The following is a 19,744-nucleotide window of genomic DNA, read 5'->3' on the forward strand; positions in this document are numbered from 1 at the left end:
AACTTAAGACCCCTTAAACAAGAGGGAGGTAAAAAAACACATAGGAATAAAAATATTACTTCATCAACCCAAAAAGAGAAAAAGGTTTCTGTCGAATCCAAAACAAAATAAAAACTAATAATTCAATGCTCGAGTCAAACTCAGTGGGGTCTAATTGAACAATAGGTTGTGACTTCTGAATCTCAGGACAGAGAGCAATAGAGTGTCGTGATGTAGAGCCATAGGTCCACCAGCTAAAGTCCCCAAATGAATACACAGAAAAAAATCATCTCAACTAACATTAGGATTAGGCATTTATTAGCAAAATAATACAATAACCTAACAGCATTGATAAACAAAAGATTCGACAGTGAAAAAAACACACACACACAAGATTCGACTGGTCCAGTCTATGGTAAGATTGGTCACAGCTTCCCAATCATTGGATTCAATCTCTGATTAGACCTTTCCTGACATCAATTTTTTTTCTTCTTCCTAAATGGGGTCTAATTGAGTGATTTGAATGATTTTTGCAAACACACAGAATAGTTGTGCTTAAAATACATGGAAAAAAATATGCTGCAATTTAATAGATGATGGATGCTATCAGCTATGATTCTAAGAAATCCGAGGATTTGTAAGTTTGAGGAGATGATGCTAGTGGCTAGTGGTATGTAATTAAAGAGATTATTAAACGTACTTTATATGATATTCTTTCATTTCAAGTATAATGATTTGAACTAATACTAAATAATTATATTATATATTTTTTTTTAATTAAGGCGTGTGAAGGTGGAAACTGGTGATTGATTCAAAATGTGAGCGGCGCCTAAACAGGAATTCAGCTCCTGAACATCCCGTCACAACCAAACAAAAATTAATGGCAGGTGGTGGAATAAAAGATTTCTAGAGTATCCCCCCTAGGCCATCGAAAGATCTCCACGTGTTAACTTCTATTGCGGCCAAATAATTCAAAATTGTCATTTCATTGGCTAATTTTACTGTTGTTGCGCATAATACCTAAGAAAATTCCTAGGATTCTTCAAGATTGCCACTAGTAGAATCCTAGTTTATTTGTATTCTATAGACGATTTGTGCAGAACCTACTAGCAAACTCAATTGAGTATTTTTTTTTTTTTTTTTTTGTGTGGAGAATAACTCAATTGAGTATTTGAGTGGGGAAAAATATCATCTTAAAAAAAACTGATTTTTATGTGTCTTTATGCCTACTTCAAATATTTCATATTCTATTGTTTTCCCTAAATTTTTCAATAATTAAATGTGATATGTGCGAATACATAAACTTTCGCTCATTTTCCTGTTAATCGAACCTCAAATCACAAGCATGTTGTGAAAATTAGTTCTTCCTTCCTAAAGATGATAAATGATATCAACTCTTAAATAATATTTTTCAGAGACTATGGGTGCGGTATGCCACAATTATAGGATTATTATTTTTAAATTAAAACAATTTGGACTAATTGTTAAGATCAAATCATCGTACAAAAGTTTCTCAAAAAAAAAAAATCATCGTACAAAGAGTGACTCAATAGCTAGTTTGCTCCACACGAGTTATCAACACTATAATTCTTTTTCACAATGCATGACTAGAGGTATTTCACGACGCCAAAACAACATGTTCTTAAAGCTTGGAATGCCTTTCCATTGTGAAGGGTCAAGTTATGCACAAATGGCAACTTTGAAGGGAATCTTGTGACTCACTAAGTAGGAGGCCTTTCTTGTGACCATCTAGGTCGCTATTTGAGTAGTTTTAGTGTTAGGATATAGGTATTTTCAATGATCTTATACATAATTATGGATTGCGAGGGAGGGATAAGAGCTAGTATGGGATAGAGGTTTACGACACTTTATCCATGAAGTAGAATTTAATATATATTCCCCATAAATGTACACTGATGATTTCCACCACAGCTTTTAATTGTATGAACCTCTTGCGTACTAAGGCCTCGTTTGGGAGGATGAAATGGAATGGAATGGAATGAAAAAAATAATTTTAGAATACTTCTCCCTTCACTTGTTTGGGAGTTTTAATAGAGAGAATGGAAAATCAATTCTCTTGTTTGGGAGTTTAAGTGGGAGAGAATGGAATTGATAAGAGGGAACACTCATTCTTCTCTATTCCCTTAAAATTTCAAATTTTTTTAATAATTGGGAGGAATGAGAGAGAATGAAATTAGATTTAATAATTTTTTTACAATCAAGGTTACTTAGGTCTCGTTTGGGAGGAGGGAATGAAAATGAATGAAAATAATAATTTTAGAATATTCTCTCATTTCCTTGTTTGAGGGTTTTGAGGGAATGAAAAGTCCATTCATTTATTTGGGAGTTTAAGTGGGAGGGAATGAAATGCGTAGAAGGGAACACTCATTCCTCTTTATTTCCTTAAATCCTCAAATTTTCATTCTTCCCGAAATTGGGAGGAATGAGAGGGAATAAAATTAGATTTAATGAATTGTTTACTAAAACTCTCAAAATACTCATATATATTTAACCTTTTATTTTAAAATAGGGTTCTAACAGTAATATTGTCATAAAATGATTTCATTCCATTCCCTCCACATTACTCTCAAACAATATTACTTATATTCCATTCATTTTCATTTCTTTTCATTTCTTTATTTTAAAACATCCAATCAATGTTACTTAATTCTGTTCCATTCATTTTCATTCCCTTATGATCATTCAATTCCATTATCTTATGAACTCCCAAACAAAACCTAAGGTGTGCAATTTGTACTAAGAAACGAGTATTTGTGCAAATGTACTAGTTACATATAAAGCTCATCTAATATTGAGACTGTGGCTATGTTTTGTTATCCCCCACATATATGGGTAACATATTTTTGACCGGAATATTATATTGGAAACTCATAGTGTGATAAAATATGGACTTTATCTGTTGAACTTGGTCAAATCCTAAAAAAAGGAATGTGATTTATTAATATTTTATGGGAGTGTCATTTTGGAGAGTATATAGGAAAGCCCACCCACCATATATGAAAGTCAAACCTTGTGCATATAGATGCATTTCAACTTGTTTTAGTAGATGGCAATATCATATTACTAATGTATACTAGCCTCATCACATGCACTCCGCATGTGCTATGAGGCTTTTTTTTTTTTTTTTGAGTTTAATGTGATTTTTCAATTTGAATTTTTCTATTGTTAGTGAGATTACACAAGAATGAATTTTTAAGAAACTAAAATTTAGGATTTTGAAATAGAGTAAACTAGTAGATTTAGTGTGTGCTAGTTTTTAGGAAAAAAATGTATCAAACGTGCGTGAGATATATTTAAATAGAGAGTGTGCTAATTTTTTTAGGGAAAAAAAATTCTCTAGTAGTTTTTTTATTATTAATTTTGTTGAATTACAATTTGTGGATTCTTATTTTGGATAGTACCCAAGCCTAAGTAGAAACAAAGATCTCGGGCCTCCAAAGAATTTTATACTTGTTGTTTGGTGGATTGGGTTTGGTTCACCATGGCTATATTGGGCTGATTACGAACCAAGTTGTGTACAAAACACGGGTCTTACAACACGTACATATTTATACATGCAAACATATACATATTGTAAAATAAATGGTTGAAGAACTGTAAAGAAATAATGGAAAAGTATGTAGGGACGTCAAGGATCCTCAAAAAATAAAGTGATATCTCATTATATTGAGTTTTAGTATATTGAACCCCATTTCTCACTAGGATATGTCACAAGGTTCAAATAAGTTCAAAAGTCATCCAAGTGTATCCTCTAGCACTTATCTCAGGATTTCTCATAGTGTTTCCCTCTTTTTTCTATTTTATGAGGTTTAAATGAGTCTTTAAATGCTCTTTTTGCTCTGATTAATTGTTACTGAATGGTATTTGCTGATGACTTGATCCCCCTTTTATAGTACCTTCCTAGGGTTCTTGGTGTGCCATTGATTCCCTCCATTTGTTGCCCTGAGTACCAGAACTAATGTTTTGTCAGCAACATTGGTGGTGGCTCATTTCCTCATTTTCTTACTATATTCTTCTTTTGAGGTTTTCCCTAAAAAATTTCCCAGCTGACCTTCCTCTTTTGGGGGATCCTAAAGGCTGACTTTTAATCTCCTTTTCCAAGGCTTCTAGAGAGACCTTTTCAGAACCCTCTTTTGGCTGCTTGACCCTTTGTCATTTTCTCTAAATAGACAGAATTCCCCCTGTTAAGCTGAAAGATTTCCAACCATCTTCCTTCATGATTCATCTTCCTACTTTTCCCGAGGTACCATACATCTTTTTACCAAGTGTTGATTCTTAAGTCACCAGCTTTTTTTGAGTCATAGGCGGCTAATGAGACATGTCTATCTTCGTTCCTTATGTCCATGAGCATGCTTTCTTAAGCTGTCCAAATTCCAGCTAATTCTTTCCTGCATTTCCCAAGGATCCCCCTTAGTTCTGGTAGTTCCAAGGCATCTTGGTCCAGTCTTTTTCTGGGCTTCTTGGGAGCTCTTCTCACAAAGGCTGGGCCAAACTTTCTCTACCTTTTCTTCTTTTTCTAACCCTAGGGTTTGCTCATTCGTGAGCTTGAGCTTTCTTTTACCCATTTTAAATGGGTCTTGGCTCATGGATTGGGCCCTCATCATCTTTAAGGGCTTATTAGTTTTGGATTTCAATACTTGAAATATATTAGACATCAACACAATTTTAATATTTTTTTTAAAGAATAATGATTATTTAAATAGATTAGGGGTATTTTAACATTTTTTGAAATCATAACTAACTTTCTGAATCATCTTAATATATAGAGATGATTCAAACAACGCCCTTACTTACTATATTTTTGACATTTTTATTGTATGGTTATCTTTTATTGTATAATATTCTACATGTTTTAATCTTGTTTGTTTAATATGTCATATTTACTCCTTGATTTAAAAAACAAAAAAAGAGCGCGTAGATTACATGTTGAATCTTACAATTTAGAGGTGTTTTCAAATTTAACACTTGAATTTAGAAATGTAAGGACACAATTTTTGTATCTAAGCCCAAAGTAAGAAAGGTAGTAGGCCCAAAAAGCCCAAGCTAGAAAACTAGGTTCTAGTAAGCTTAGACAACAATCATAATGGGTAAAAAATGACAATAGAATAAAGATAAACTAATGTTATCTAAAAAAAATCGTCCTCGGACACAATCCGAGGTGGTTAATTCTAATATTTGATTCTTTTGGGACTGATTATAAGTATTGTTCTTGACTCTACAGTGTTTTCTCTCTCTCTTTTTCTCCAATCCCTTTCTCTAGATTTTTCCTCTATTTTATACTATATTCCCCCTCCATCTCTACCCTCCACGTGTAGATCAAATTGCTGGTGTTGATCCTTGTCCCATCAGCACCTTCCTGAAATCTTTAGTAGTAACTGTAAGGCTAAAAAACCACTGTTCAGGTATCACTTTCTTATTAATGCAGCCAGAGAGTTAGCTACAAAGCATTCAATGTGGTGGTAGCAGCTTTCTCTTAGATATTTTATAACTTTCTTTTGTCTTGCATTCTCACGATGCATATCCTTATCAACAGAATCTCCTGGAACGTTGCTTCTGGGTGGTAGATTGTACCTTATGATCTCTGCTTCATTCAATCGAGGAGACATCTCTCCTTGGACCTCTCCTCAGACCATTGTAACTTGGCCTATTTCTTTATTCATCAACACTGACCTCCCTAACAATGTTTACCCCGTCCTCGGACAATTAAGCTTCCTCAGATCGGGCCCTCGGCCCAATATAACATCACTGGGCCTATTGTCCCTACAAGAAAATTTTAACATTAACCTTTATACTTTTTAAAAACGTTTCAATTCAAATCATGAATTTCAATTATAAAAAAAAATCATGAATTTCATATGCATGAAGCTATTAACAAACAATATTCAAACGAAATGATGACATGCGGTTTAAATTGAACACATTTTTTCAATAATCATACAACGAAACCCTTTTCTTTAAGTAATTTATTTATGATAATGATTGTAAGTGCACAATTGCACCTGGCCCCAAGAACAGTTACGGGCTCAGGCCCAATGAGCCTTAAACAATATGAATTTGTAGAGTGTGGGCTTGAAACCCAGGTTAGAAGTGTCTGAGGATTAAATGACAAGCCAAAGATTGTAAACACTTGAAAACAACAAGGAATATCGTAAATCAACCTGCTCTGACGTAAGCCGAGAGCTGTTCTTATATTATCTCTTTCTCTTTTTTCTTTTTCTTTTAGATCACAAAAAAGGGAGCCCCCCATTCCTGTTCTAGGTTGCTTCTTAAATACTCCTCTTTTTGATACTTTGTACACGTGTTGCCCCAACTCCCCCTTAGCCTAGATATTTCTTTTCTCAGTGCCTTTGAATAGTAACCAGAAGTTTCCCTTCCACTGTTCATGTGTCACTTCCCCATTAATGCGGCCAGGGTGGTAGGTGCAGGGTCTTTAATGTGGAGGTGGCAGCCTTTATCTTTGGTATTTATCTAACATCGGTGCTTCTAGGACATTCAAGGGTTCACCCCCTTTAACCATTAGTCTTGACCGTGTCATTCCCTAACCTTTACCATGAAGTCCCGGGTTCTCCGGTGTCCGTCCGAAGGGAAATTCACCCTCGGCTGGATCCTCGGATCCTCGGTGTATGGGCCGACCCGTAGTACTAACAAGTTCTAAACCCAAGAGCAGGTCGGCCTTCCTTAGCATGGCCCAAAGGCCCACGTCCCCATCAGGGTCTTTTTACTCCCCACAATGATATCTCCATAAATTTAATTTGAAAAAAAAATCATAAAATATAGTTTCTCAGCCAAAAAAAATCAAACTATAGAGGTAATTGGGCTGAACAGGGAAAGAGAACAAGGAGGGTAAATGAGGGCCCATCTTGTTGGGATGTTAATGGGTCTGAATAAAATGACAATAAAAAAGGGATTGAGATCCTGTGCAATACCCTAGGTATTGCACATGTTGCAATAGTACTAATCTCAGCCTTTGATTTAATCCAACGACTGTAAGATAGTAAAACTTGATGTCCATAGAGCTGAAAGAAGAAGCGTACAAACTATAGAGTGAAGAGCTGAGTGAAGAAAAAGGAGTGAGCAGAGTGAAGAAGAAGAAGAAAGAAGAAGGATCTGACTGAAGAAGAAGAAGAAGAATCTGACCGATGTGGGTTTGTTTGAGATTCACTTATTTTGTTGAAATTGAAATTTTTTGGTTGAAAGTACTGTAAATAAAAGTAAAAGTTAACTAAAATAGTACATTAGAACCTATGAATAGTACCAAAAAGTGCAGTAGGACCCATAAATAGTACCAGAAATAAGCTGAATAGTAAAATAAGCTGGCATTTTAATTTGGAGTCAAATACACACGTATTTGAGCAAAGTTGATCTTCCTCTCTGACCATGTGTTGCTAGGTTTTTCTTTGCTTTGCTGGGTTTTTTTCTTTGCTTTATGGGTTTTTCTTTGCTCTTCTCTTCGTATCCAAGTTTTTATGGTTTTATGTTTTTGTCAAACTCGAGTTCCACGTGGATAATTTTTCCTCCTCAATTGTGCTAGCACATGGAACTCTAATCTTTAAGACTTAATTTGCTATAACGAACTCGAGTCTCTTAGTCTTGAAATGCTAGTTTTCGAAATATTTTGAAAACATTGCTAACTAACAAAATTGTTAGCAAAATAATGTTATTTTACAAAAAAATCTGTATCCCACGCACAACAAGGTTTGGTTGAAGAGACAAACTTTGAAATTTGGTGAATTTGAGTGTCAGACTAGGAACAACTTATTTAACTGAAATTAAAAATATTTTACCAAAAATACTATATATAAAAATAAAAATTAGTTGAATAATGCATTAAAATACATAAATAGTCTAAAAAAATAACTGAGAGTAGATATGAGCTGAAAAGTTCAGTTCATATCAAACGCAGGCTTTAGTGAGACAAAGGATTGATAACGTGGAAATTCCTTACAGCCGTTGGATTAAATCAAAGGCCGAGATTAGAACTATGGCACCCGGGCAATACCCTAAGTATACGGGATCTCAATCCGTAAAGCAGAACAGCATTCGGACATTATTTATCTAGGAGACGAGGTAGCAGACAGAGAGAGCATACGAAGCTAAAAGAACAATCCATCAGAGAGAGAGAGATAGAGAGAGAGATCTGAGGATGTCGTTGGTGTGGATGCAAGCAGCTCTGCCTCTTGGAATCATAGGCGGAATGCTGTGTGCTATGGGACATATTCAGTATAACATTCACAAATTCGCTCATGGCCGCGTATGTATTATTAAGCTTCTCTCATTCGTTATAGATCTATGAACTGTTAGATAATTCAAATCTCGGACTACTACTAATGTTAATAAATCCATGGGAATTTAATTTGAGACAGCCAAAGCACGTCTGCGGCGACTTGTGGGATACGGCTATGGAACGGAGGGACAAGAAGGTCATCGAGAAATTCACTGCTGCTTCTCATAATTAGCCTAACAAACCCCACTAAATCAAGCTTTCCCTCTCTTTCTGGTACTTTTTTGTTTTGTTTTGTTTATGTTGTTCTGATTTCGGTTTTTGCTTTTTGGGATTTTGTTTTCATTTCTTTAAGTTTAATCTAATTGGCTCCTCTAGCTAGTGTTAAGGTAATTAGTTGTTATTGAGGTTGTGTTAAGTGGGTTAATAAGTATTAAGTGGGTTGTTGTTACCAGCTTAACATGGATTAAGTATGTTGGATTGGTTTACAAGTGGGGAATAAGTTTGGTTAAGAGATATAAGAAGAGTAAAGTTTGCTTCGAGGAAAAACTAGTGCATAAACTTTCACTCCCTTTTCTTTTAGCCGAACCTCAAATCTAAAGCATGTTGAAAACTAGTTATCGCTTCCTAAAGATGATAAATGATTTCAACTCTTAAAGAGTGTTTTGCAAAGGCTATGTGTGGGGAATGACACGATCCATCTATCCATTCATGGCTTAGAGGAGTTTAAAAAGAATGATTAATTGATAAGGTTAAATCTTCGTACAAAGAGCGACTCCTTAGCTAGTTTTCTCCACACTAGTTATCAGCACACGCTATAATCCTTTTTCACAATGCATGACTAGAGGCACTCCATGACACTGAAACAACATATTCTTAAAGCGTGGATTATCTTCCCATTCTGAAGGGTTAAGTTACACACAAATGGCAACTTTGAAGGGAACAGTGGGCCTTTTTGAGGTAGGAGACCTTTCTTGGGATTATCTAGGTCACTATTTGAGTGGTTTTAGTGTCTGAATAGGTATTTCCGATTATCCTATAACATAACTAACCCTCATCACATGCTTTGCGATGAGACCATTTTTTTTTTTTGGGTCTAATCTCATCATTTTCCTTTTTTATTTTTAAATTTTGGGTAAGTTTGTTATGAAAACATGGATTAGTAGAGTGTCCTATTTTGTAGGCATTTTAAGTGGAGTTAGAGAGGCATGAGGCTATTTTCTTTTTGGTCTAATGTCATCATTTTCCTTTTTTATTTTTAAATTCCAGATAAGTTTGTTTTGAAAACATGGATTAGTAGGAGAGTGTCCTATTTTGTAGGCATTTTAAGTGGAGTTTGAGATAAATTTTTACAGGGTTGTCCTCAATTTTATTCCATGTTAGACGTAAGGTTTAGGAATATTTTTGAATCACAAAAAGATAGTATAGATTATAAAAAGCAAGGGTGGGATTAGAGCTAATATGGGATAGAGGTTTCCACCGCTTTATTGATGAAGTAGAATTTCAACTTTTTTTTTTTTTCCTTCATAAATGAATACTAATGTTTTCCACCCTTGTTTATGATTGTATGAACCTTTTTACATTTTAAGGTGTGCCATTTGTACCAGGAAACGAGTTTTTGTACAAGTGTACTAATTACATATAAAGCTCATCTAGTGGAGACTATAGCTATGTTTTGTGATCCTCACATCTTTGGGTATATATTTTTAATGAAATATTCTATTAGGAAACTCACAGTGTGATAAGATATGAACTCACAGTGTGATAAGATATGAACTTATCTATTGAATTCACTCAAATCTTAAAAAGAGGGAATGTGAAAAAACTTTCTAGGAGTGTGTCATTTCTAGAAGATTGGTGAGTGTACACCCACCATATAGGGAAGCCAACCCTTGTACATATCGACTTGCTTTTGTAGATGGCAATATCTTATAATTAATGTATATAATTCAAACAACACCCCTTACTATATTTTTGACATTTTTACTGTATAGTTATCTTGTATTGTATAATATTCTACATGTAATCTTGTTTGTTTAATATATCACTAGCCTAAATTTACATTAAACTCAAAAAAAAGAAAAGCCTCATCACACGCTCTTCGCACGTGCGATGAGGATTATTATTATTTTTTTTTTTTTGAGTTTAATGTAAATTTTCAATTTGAAATTATCTATTGCTAGTGAGGTTATACAAATTTTTTTTTAAGAAACAAAAATTTAGGATTTGAAATAGAGTAAACTGCTAGGTTTAATGTGTGCTAGTTTTTAGGAAAAAAAGTATCAAACGGTGCGAGATATATTTAAATAAAAAGTGAGCTAATTTTTAGGGAAAAAGTTTCTCCGGTAGTTTTTTTTTTTTTCAAATTTGTTGAATTACAATTTTAACCTTATTTTTTATTTTTAAGAATAAAGATTATCTAATTAAATTAGAGGTATTTTTGACATTTTCTGAAGTCATAACTAATTTTCTGAATCCTCTTAATATATAGAGAAGAGATATTTACTCTTTGATTAAGAAAAACAAAAAAAGAGAGCATAAATTATATGTTATATCTTCCGATTTAGAGGTGTTTTCATATTTATCACCTCAATTTTAAAAATTTTAAAATTAAACTCTATACTTCTAAAAACGTTTCAATTCAAATCATGAATTTCTTATGCACAAAGCTGTTAACAAACAATATTCAAATGAAATGATGGCATGCGGCTTGGATTGAACACATTTTTGAAATAATCATATAACGAAAACCCTTTTCTTTAAGTAAATTATTTAATGTTAATGATATCTCCATATATTTAATTTGAAAAAAAAAAAAATCAGACTCTAGAGGTAATTGGGCTAAAAAGGGGAAGAGAACAAGGAGGGTAAATGAGGGCCCATCTTGTTGGGCTGTTGAGGGGTCTGAATAAAATGACAATTCAGGCATTATTATCTAGGAGACGAGGTAGCAGAGAGAGCATACGAAGCTAAAAAAAACAATCTATCAGAGAGAGAGAGATCTGAGGATGAGCTGGTTGTGGTTGGAAGCAGCACTGCCTCTTGGAATCATAGCAGGATTGCTCTGTACCATAGGACAGCTTGAGTATCGCATACACAAATCCTATCACGGTCGCGTATGTATTTTTTTCCGTATTAGCTTCTTTCATTCATTATAGATCTATGCATTTTTAGATAATTCAAATCTCGGACTACTACTAATGTTAATAAATCGATGGGAATTTAATTTGAGACAGCCAAAGCACGTTGGTGGCGACGACTTGTGGGATAAGGCTATGGTACAGAGGGACAAGAAGATCATTGAGATGTACACTGCTGCTTCTCATAAATAGCCTAACAAACCCACTAAATCAAGCTTTCCCTCCCTTTCTGGTATTTTTTTTGTTTTGTTTATGTTCTTCTGATTTCGGTTTTGTTTTGTTTTTTTTGTTTTTTAGGGTTTTGTTTTCATTTCTTTAATCTAATTGGCTCCTCTAGCTAGTGTTAAGGTAATTAGATGTTATTGAGGTTGTACAAGATAATGGAATAATAACTATTAAGTGGGTTGTTGTTATGAGCTTACTTTACGTAATAGATTGAGTATATTGGATTGGTTTACAAATGGGGATTAATTTTGGTTAAGAGATATAAGGAGAGTAAAGTTTGCTTCAAGGAAAAATGACGCCTCTAAGTTAGACCTGTTAACAATTTGTAAATTTGGACAATAAGTTGGACTATGTGGAAGAGCTTTGACAGCTAATGATTTGATTGAAGCTGGTAATTGAGGATAAATCATTTTTGTGCAAGTTTCGCATGCTCGGGATATGGCATTCATGAATGATAATTTACACTTGTTATTATAGTTAATAAGTCATATTCACCAATGAGTTCTAGCACAAAATATACCCCCCCTCCTCTCAATAAAAAAACACTCACACACACACACACAGACGCACACCGGGGGAAGAGGAAGAGCAAATTGTTTGTTCCTTGGTTTTTGTGTGTGTGCACGTGATTCTTTTTTTTTTGGGGGGGAGGGGGGTGGGGTGGGGGGCGGAGGGTGTGGTGGTGGAGGGGGTTGGTTCCATGTTTTACGGTAGTATTCTCAAGTACATGTAGACCAGAAAGCCATTATGCATTTGTTTACAGCCAAGGTCTCAAACTTTTACAAAAATTGATTTGTATTTCCTTTTCAAACTGATATTAAATTTGTCAAACTAAAATTGATTCAGAAGTTTTATCTTTAGAACCTTTTATCAAATATTAATTGTAGGTTACTTAAGGACCCATTTGGTTTGAGGGAGGGGGAGTGGAGGGGAGTAGAGTAGAGTTGAGTGAAAATAGGCTGATTTAAGGCCAATTCTACTCTACTCCCCCTCCCTTCCCCTCAATCCAAATGGACCATAAGTTTAATCACTGTGATGTTATGACAAGTTTTGGGAGAACTTTACTGCTGCTTTGCAGCATATCTTAAAAAGATCGTACTTCTAATAGGTTAATGCCCTAATGTGCGTCTGATGCTTTGATCATTCCATCTAAACCTTTAATGCCTTGAGTGGCTGCTAATTATTCTTATTTAACGTACATTTCCATTTTTTTTTTGGTATTTAGCATACATTTTTTTTTTAGTAAGGTTGTAACATTAGTAGGTTTGAGATTGACTTATGTAGGACAAAGGGAATAGAAGCCAAATTAGATCTGGAATTCCTGGACAGCTTGGATTAGGGTTAAGGCTTGGTGGGGAAAAGGCTGGAATATAGGGCTTTTAATGATCAAAAGGAATAGTGGGCTGTTTGTGGGTTATTTGGGCTATTTGATGGTTGAGCATTATGAGCAGTTTAGGGTTTTTAACGTTTTGGATTTTAGGGTTTTAAAAGTGACAAATCAATGTGTGGTTAATTGAATTCAAGTTCCTGGAGATTTAAAAATATAGAAGAAGGAAAAAAAAATGATAAACTTCTAGGCATCACACCTAGTATTTCCTTAGCATCACATTTGGGAGAAGGTTCTATTACATTAATGACAAAACTTAAATAACACTTCTTAACTTATGAAAATTTAGAAAACTTATATAGAAAGCGTTACATCCATATAAATAAATGCCTAATACCTTTTCCCAGTGGAACTTAGACTTCTTGATATCCTAATAAGAGTTAACCAGAACTTTCTTTGGGGATCTACTGCTGAAAAAAGACCGCTCCATTTAGTAAATTGGGACATGTTAATTCTTCCAAGGGATATTGGCGGACTTGGCCTCTATGCCTCTGGAACCAGAAATCTGCCCCTCCTAGCTAAATTGAAGAGGAGAATTCTTACTGAAGCTGATTCTCTTTGGGCCTGTGTGCTAAAGCCAAATACCTTAACACCCATCACACCTCTTCACCCTGGTCAGCTAAGAGAACTGTTAGAGAACTTAGGCTGCCTGTAAAGCAGCTAAATCGCTCCCTAGACTATGGCCTCAGGAAAGTTGTAAACCCTGTAAGCAGCACCCTTTTTTGGCATGATAACTGGTCTTCTCTAGGCACTCTTCGATCCTGTATATTGGGACCTCTTAACCTCAATGAGGAAAAAACTTTTATCAATCAAGTGCTTGATGAAAGTAAACAATGGGATTGGCACTCCCTCTCTTTGGCCATGCTCTTACAACAGCATCCCTGTGCTAGAAGTTCTGGGGTCAAGAGGTTTCAACCTTGACCATACTTGTCCCATTTGTAATTGTCAAGCCGAATCTATTATCCATCTCTTACGGGATTACCAATTCTCAACCACCTTCTGACCTTGGCATCCCCTCTAGACTAAAGCCATCCTTCTCCTTGCCTCGTTCCGACTGGCTGCATCTGAATGGCACTTCCAATTCCCCCTCTATTCTCCACAACATTACTTGGTGCACCTTATTTCTCTTTGGCCCTTGGAATCTGGTTGCTTTCCAAGCAAAAAAGACCAAATTCCACTCTGGCCAAGGAGTGTGTTTTGAAGGCAGTTGAGTTTCACTACCTAACCTCCAACAAAGCCCCCTCTCGACCCAGATCCACCTCTTATATTTGTTGGGTCAAGCCTCCCTTGGGTTGGAGTAAGCTGAACGCTGATGCTTCAGTTTCCTCCAATCCCCACTTTGCTGGTACTGGTGGCCTTCTTCGTAACTCCATTGGGGATTGGATTCATGGCTTCTCTCTTTCTGTTGGGTCTATTCCATCCTCCTTGCTGCACTTTGGGCACTAAGAGATGGATTAATTATGGCTAGATCTCTTGGGATTCAGAAGATCATTGTTAATGTGGATGCCTCTGATATTAATTCCCTTGTTTCTAGCTCTAACTCTGTTAATAGACTAACCCAACCTCCTGTGGCTGACTGCTGACTGCAGGGCCATTCTCCAAGTTTTCCAACATGTGAAGCTTGAACACTGCTACAGAGAGGCTAACAGAGCAGTTGACACTCTTGCAAAAATTAGTTGTCGTCAACCTGAGCCTTTTATTTATTATATTCAGCCTCCTCTTGTTGTTTTAGAGGCTTTATCTTCAGACTCTATTTCTGTACCTATTTCCCGACCTGTTTGGGCTATCTTTTAACGATTAATAGACTCCTCCATTACCAAAAAAAAAAAAAAAACCTAATGATTAATAGACTCCTAGGGCTTTTACTACTGAGCTGAAGCTAAGTAACTAAACTCAAACAAAACCAAAATAAGACCAAATAGACTATTAGTACAACCCATCCCTAGAAACAAGAAAATTATAAAATTTCCCGACACTTAAAATTAAATAAAAGTACAAGAAATCTTATCAAAACTATTAACTCCCAACAATATAATTAAAATAAAACTCTTGAAAGCCAAGAGCCTTGTTGTTCAATTGGCACCTCTCGGTGTCTCTAATGGAGATGTCTTGGGTTCAAATTCTCCCTCCCCATTGTTTTAGCTATAAAAAATAAAAATCCTAATCTACTAACAAGCCTCCATTAAAAACTCCCATGTACCCCTTGGCATTCATTTCTCATGTGCCAAATTAATGCTTGGTATTAGAATTAGTTTTGGTATGCCTTTTATATGCCTTTAACAATTACTGCCACGATCCCCCTTCGCTAAATGCTTCTTTGTTTCTTAAAGAGGGAGAGTTATTGTGCGTTTATGTACAATTGGGACCATGTTTGCCCTTCAATAGCCTCCCTTTTTTGGATTCTTGAATATACATACTATTCCATTGTAGGGTCAGATCAATCATACAAGAGCTTATATGAGTCTTAGTGAGTACAGGTTTCGTCTTAAATATTGAAAAGTATAAGACTCAACGTTTAGTGTCTTCCCCCTCCTCTTTTTTGGCTTGTTTTGTCAACCTAGAGGAGCTCAATGTTAGTCTACAGTCCCACCCTCACCCTTGCTTCAATTGTTTGATTGCCTGAATGCATGTGCTTCAGTCGTGATTTAAAATTTTAGCAGAGTCAAAGCTGTTTCTTGTTTTGACTTTTATTTTCACTCAAAATTCTCTCTCAATAAAATTTATCCAAAAGGATTGTTTAAGTTGAGTCCCCCTTGTGTGTTTGTTTCTGTAAAGTAAACTGCCAGCTAATTTTCTCTCATAACCATTTGACTTATGATATTTATACCCCAAAATGCAGGAAGATTTGCCAGTGAACTGTTGAAGAAGGAATAAACTGCCAGCAATGCTCAAGAGCAAGTTTGATGTTATTTCCGTTGTCTTTGTATATGAACTTGCATAAAATTTGAACTGTCCTGGGGAAAATACAATCTGTTTCTCCAGTGGTTTACTTATTATGTGGACTATAAATTTGGTTTATTAGCTTTGTTGTATTTTGGGGTGCATGTAACCTAACTAGTCTTTTTGTTTGCCAATAAACATTGAGGGTGCTTGAATAAATCTTAACAACTGAATAATAGGTAGATGGGGGAGTTGGAACATTGAAGAAACAGGAGGGTAAGTGGTAGAGTGCAAAACTTGGTTACATATGTGCTGAACCTTAAATTCCCCAATTAAATTTAAACACGACTTCATTGACTTATACAGTATAAACTGTATTATCTTTTTTCATGGACAATTAAATACAATGAAGTCATGTATGTATTTGAATTTAATTGAAAAATTTGAGATGTAATACCTAAGAAATTGTATCTAAGTTTTTGCCTATTAAAATATATTATACATAGAGTTAGAACGGTGAGTTTATTATTCTCAACATCTACTATATATAAAACATTTTTGCCCATACCGTATCCTGACAAAAGATCGGACATTCCCGCTGGCATCGTATGGAATTTAAGAAAATACTATGTGACAAATCTAATAATTGCAAGATTGTCCCAACTGTTCTTGCTAAATAAGTTTTCATCAACCATATTCAATTATTTCATGTTGTGGAGTTCCAGTTGTAGATACTGCTGAACTAGGTGCATTAATTATATAATATAAGCCAGAGCTTGTGCTTGTCTGGCTCTAGTTTATTCATAGGCAAAGGCCCATATTGTATACCACCTTCAGACAACGACAAATAGAGCCTCTGGTTATGCTGTCACGTGAGAGTTGTATTGTTGTCAATACTACTGCTGAAGGCCCAGAGTCTATTCAGCATGTATAATTTAAATCTTAGTGACTAAGGAAGATATATGTTAAAGTATTAACAATAATATTATATGCACATGTTACAGCTATTTAACCCTCTTTTTTTCTTTTCTTTTTTTTAACTTTTTACACAAAGCTCTATTTCGAATTCCATGGAGTTGACTAGGAAAAATTATATTAAAAAGTTCCCAAGAAAATATGTTGCAAAACCCAAATTAAATCTGGAGCCTAGCAATGTCACTTGGGTTTTGTTTTAACTTATTATCTTATTGAAGTCGTTTAAGTGAAGCTAAACATGCACATAGAAGCAATGAATTCAGACTAGTAATAAGTCACACACACACACGGCATATTTGCATTCCTGGGCAACAACCAAAAACCATGCTATACGGCCATTATTAATTGCTAGAACACATTTGTAGACTTACATTTTGACCAAAAGAGGAAGGAAAGTGAGTTGTATGGTTGGAATTATTGAGTTGTGGTAGCAATGAATTGATTAGTGATGGTGAATTTTCATCAACGCGGAGCATTATTTACAAAGAGTGTGTCCAATATTTATTTATTTGGATGAATGAGTCAGAAAAGCTTTATTGATGAATAAAAAGAGAGACAGAGTCCATTGTCCAAATAATATCTATTTGTTTACCTAAAGCAACATGACTGGGCTGCCTACTTGTCTTACGCTGCAAGCCGTAATAATAAAACCTCTTTTCATTGTCTTTGTCCCATAATTTGGAAAGCTCTAGCCTTTAAGCAAAGCATGAAATAAAGTACTTCTTCTTTTTTTTTCTTTGTTTTTTTGTTTTTTTGCTAAGATCTGTCGGTGGTTCACTAATGTAAAGTAAAATAAGGAGATTACTAGCTATTCAAAACAGTTTGATTAGCAAAATATGGGATACATTTCTAGCAACATAGTACCAATAATAATCAAGAAATCTAATTCAATAGTTAAAAGATAGTTTATTCAGTGAAAGATGCATACTCAAGTCGCCTCTTACCTATTTTTTATTTAGCCAAAAAAAAAAGTTTATTTGGTGTTATCAATTTGTTATTGTCAACGCAACATTCATTATAATTTTAATTGAATTCTTACTTTGTGCTTGATAGGTGAAGACTGTTATTTTTTTATAATTTAATAATTACAATAGACGAAGGGAATTTGAACTTTGGACATTTCTATTAAAAACACAATAAGTATCAATTGAGTTACAAGGTTCATGACGTTAGGCGGCTTGAATCATCAAACTATATTATCTAAATTGGAGCTATATATTTTTAGAAAATATTCACCAACTTCTCAATATGCTAATGCACAGCTAGAGTCCCAATTTTTTATTTATTTATTTATTTTTTATTGTGATTCATGCTTTACAAATAACTTAGAATTCATGCCATGGAATAAAATATCCAAAATATCAATCAAGTATTGAAAGCGTAAAAAATTTAAGGTTAGTTATGAAATTCTCAATAGATCATTCAAATCAATCATTTTTTGTTGTTGGTTATTCTGTTCTATTTTGAAGGTATAGTTTCTCCTACTCTATTAATATTGAATGGAGTGGAGTTGAAGATAGGTGCGGTTATTAACTTCCAGTGGTTCCATCGAGTGATATTTTGATGGTGCTAATATGATTCGCTTTTGGGGCCATTTAGTTAGTGAATGCTCATTCTTTGTAATTTGTAAATTGACTAGTGACTACTTTATTATATGTTTAAGTGAAAAGAATAGAGAAGAAAATTCGTTTAATCATTTGGATTTGGCCATGTGGAAGTGGAACCTTCATCTTTGATTTTTATTTTTTTAATTTTTATTTTAATTTTTTTAAAAATGGTCTGCAAGAGCTAGACTGCAAGAAAAACAGGCGTACCGCCCCAACCAACAAATAAAATATATTAATTTTGAACTGCTCATGCTTTAAATAAGAAAAATGGGATTTCGAACTAAAATTAAAAAAAATCACATAAGAACTGAATAATATAGAAAAATAATGATAATAATAATAACTAAAACTCAATGGTAATCAAGCTGAAAAGGACTGACTGTGTTTTCTGGCTATAGTTATAGTTATTAAAATTGTGGTTTGACCGTCGGACCATTAGAATAGGCGATAGCTATGTTATGTTATGTATAGGTCCAGTCAAATCACATGGTGTTAGTAAATACTTAAAACCTTTCCTGGGGGGGGGGGGCCAATATTCAAGTCCCTTTCTTTCGTGGTTCTTTTGCGGAAAATTTTAGTCCCTTTCAAGGGTAGGTGACCGCTAGTAGAAGCAGCATGTGTACTGTGTAGGGGCTAGATCTAAATTTGCTGTGTACAATTATGCCCCGCCAATCAAGCCTGTTCCTTAAAAGAAAAGTTGTGGCACTAATGACTTTTTCTTTGTTTAACTAATGACTTGTATTTATGTTTTATGCATGTAGGAAATTAAATGCTATTTGTTAGTGACAGTTATTATCAAGGAAGGAATAATGGAATATATCTGGTATGAGTATGACTTTGCTTTTATTTTGTCATTCTCTTCTGTTTAATGTATATAAACTATATACAATATTATTGAACTTCACCACACCATACTCAATCATGATTTGAAGAATACACTAAATTGCACTTTTGACTTTACTTCTAAAGATTGAGTTTGTTTTCATTTTGATCCTTTAAATTTGAGATTTTTCATTTTGATTTTATCAATTTGCATCCGTTTTTAAAATGGACATTCTGTTCATCTCTATCGCTAATTTGGCTAGTGCCAACAAAATGATGCCCCTCTCTCTCTCTCTCTCTCTCTCTCTCTCTCTCTCTCCCTTATTTAGTCACGGAAATAGTAAGAAATGACCAAGTTTTAAAATGGAATCCAAACTGAAAGTGCAAAATGAAAATAATTCCAAACTTTGCCCCTCATAGCTGTCTAAATCAATTTAGACTTGAGAAGGCTATACTATATTTGCCAGGAAGCAAAAGTAGGAATTCG

General features: G+C 34.6%; 1 protein-coding gene across 1 annotated transcript; it reads left to right on the forward strand.

Moving 5' to 3' along the window:
• The first annotated feature begins 8,021 nt into the window (after window positions 1–8,021).
• Window positions 8,022–16,072, forward strand: LOC142609827 (NADH dehydrogenase [ubiquinone] 1 alpha subcomplex subunit 1). Its single transcript, XM_075781545.1, has 3 exons — window positions 8,022–8,251; window positions 8,364–8,497; window positions 15,813–16,072. The coding sequence occupies exons 1-2, from the start codon at window positions 8,144–8,146 to the stop codon at window positions 8,454–8,456; spliced, it is 201 nt and encodes a 66-aa protein (XP_075637660.1). The 5' UTR covers window positions 8,022–8,143; the 3' UTR covers window positions 8,457–8,497; window positions 15,813–16,072.
• The last annotated feature ends 3,672 nt before the right edge of the window (window positions 16,073–19,744 follow it).

Source organism: Castanea sativa, chromosome 9 (genome assembly GCF_040712315.1).
Source record: "Castanea sativa cultivar Marrone di Chiusa Pesio chromosome 9, ASM4071231v1".
NCBI classification, from domain to species: Eukaryota; Viridiplantae; Streptophyta; class Magnoliopsida; order Fagales; family Fagaceae; genus Castanea; species Castanea sativa.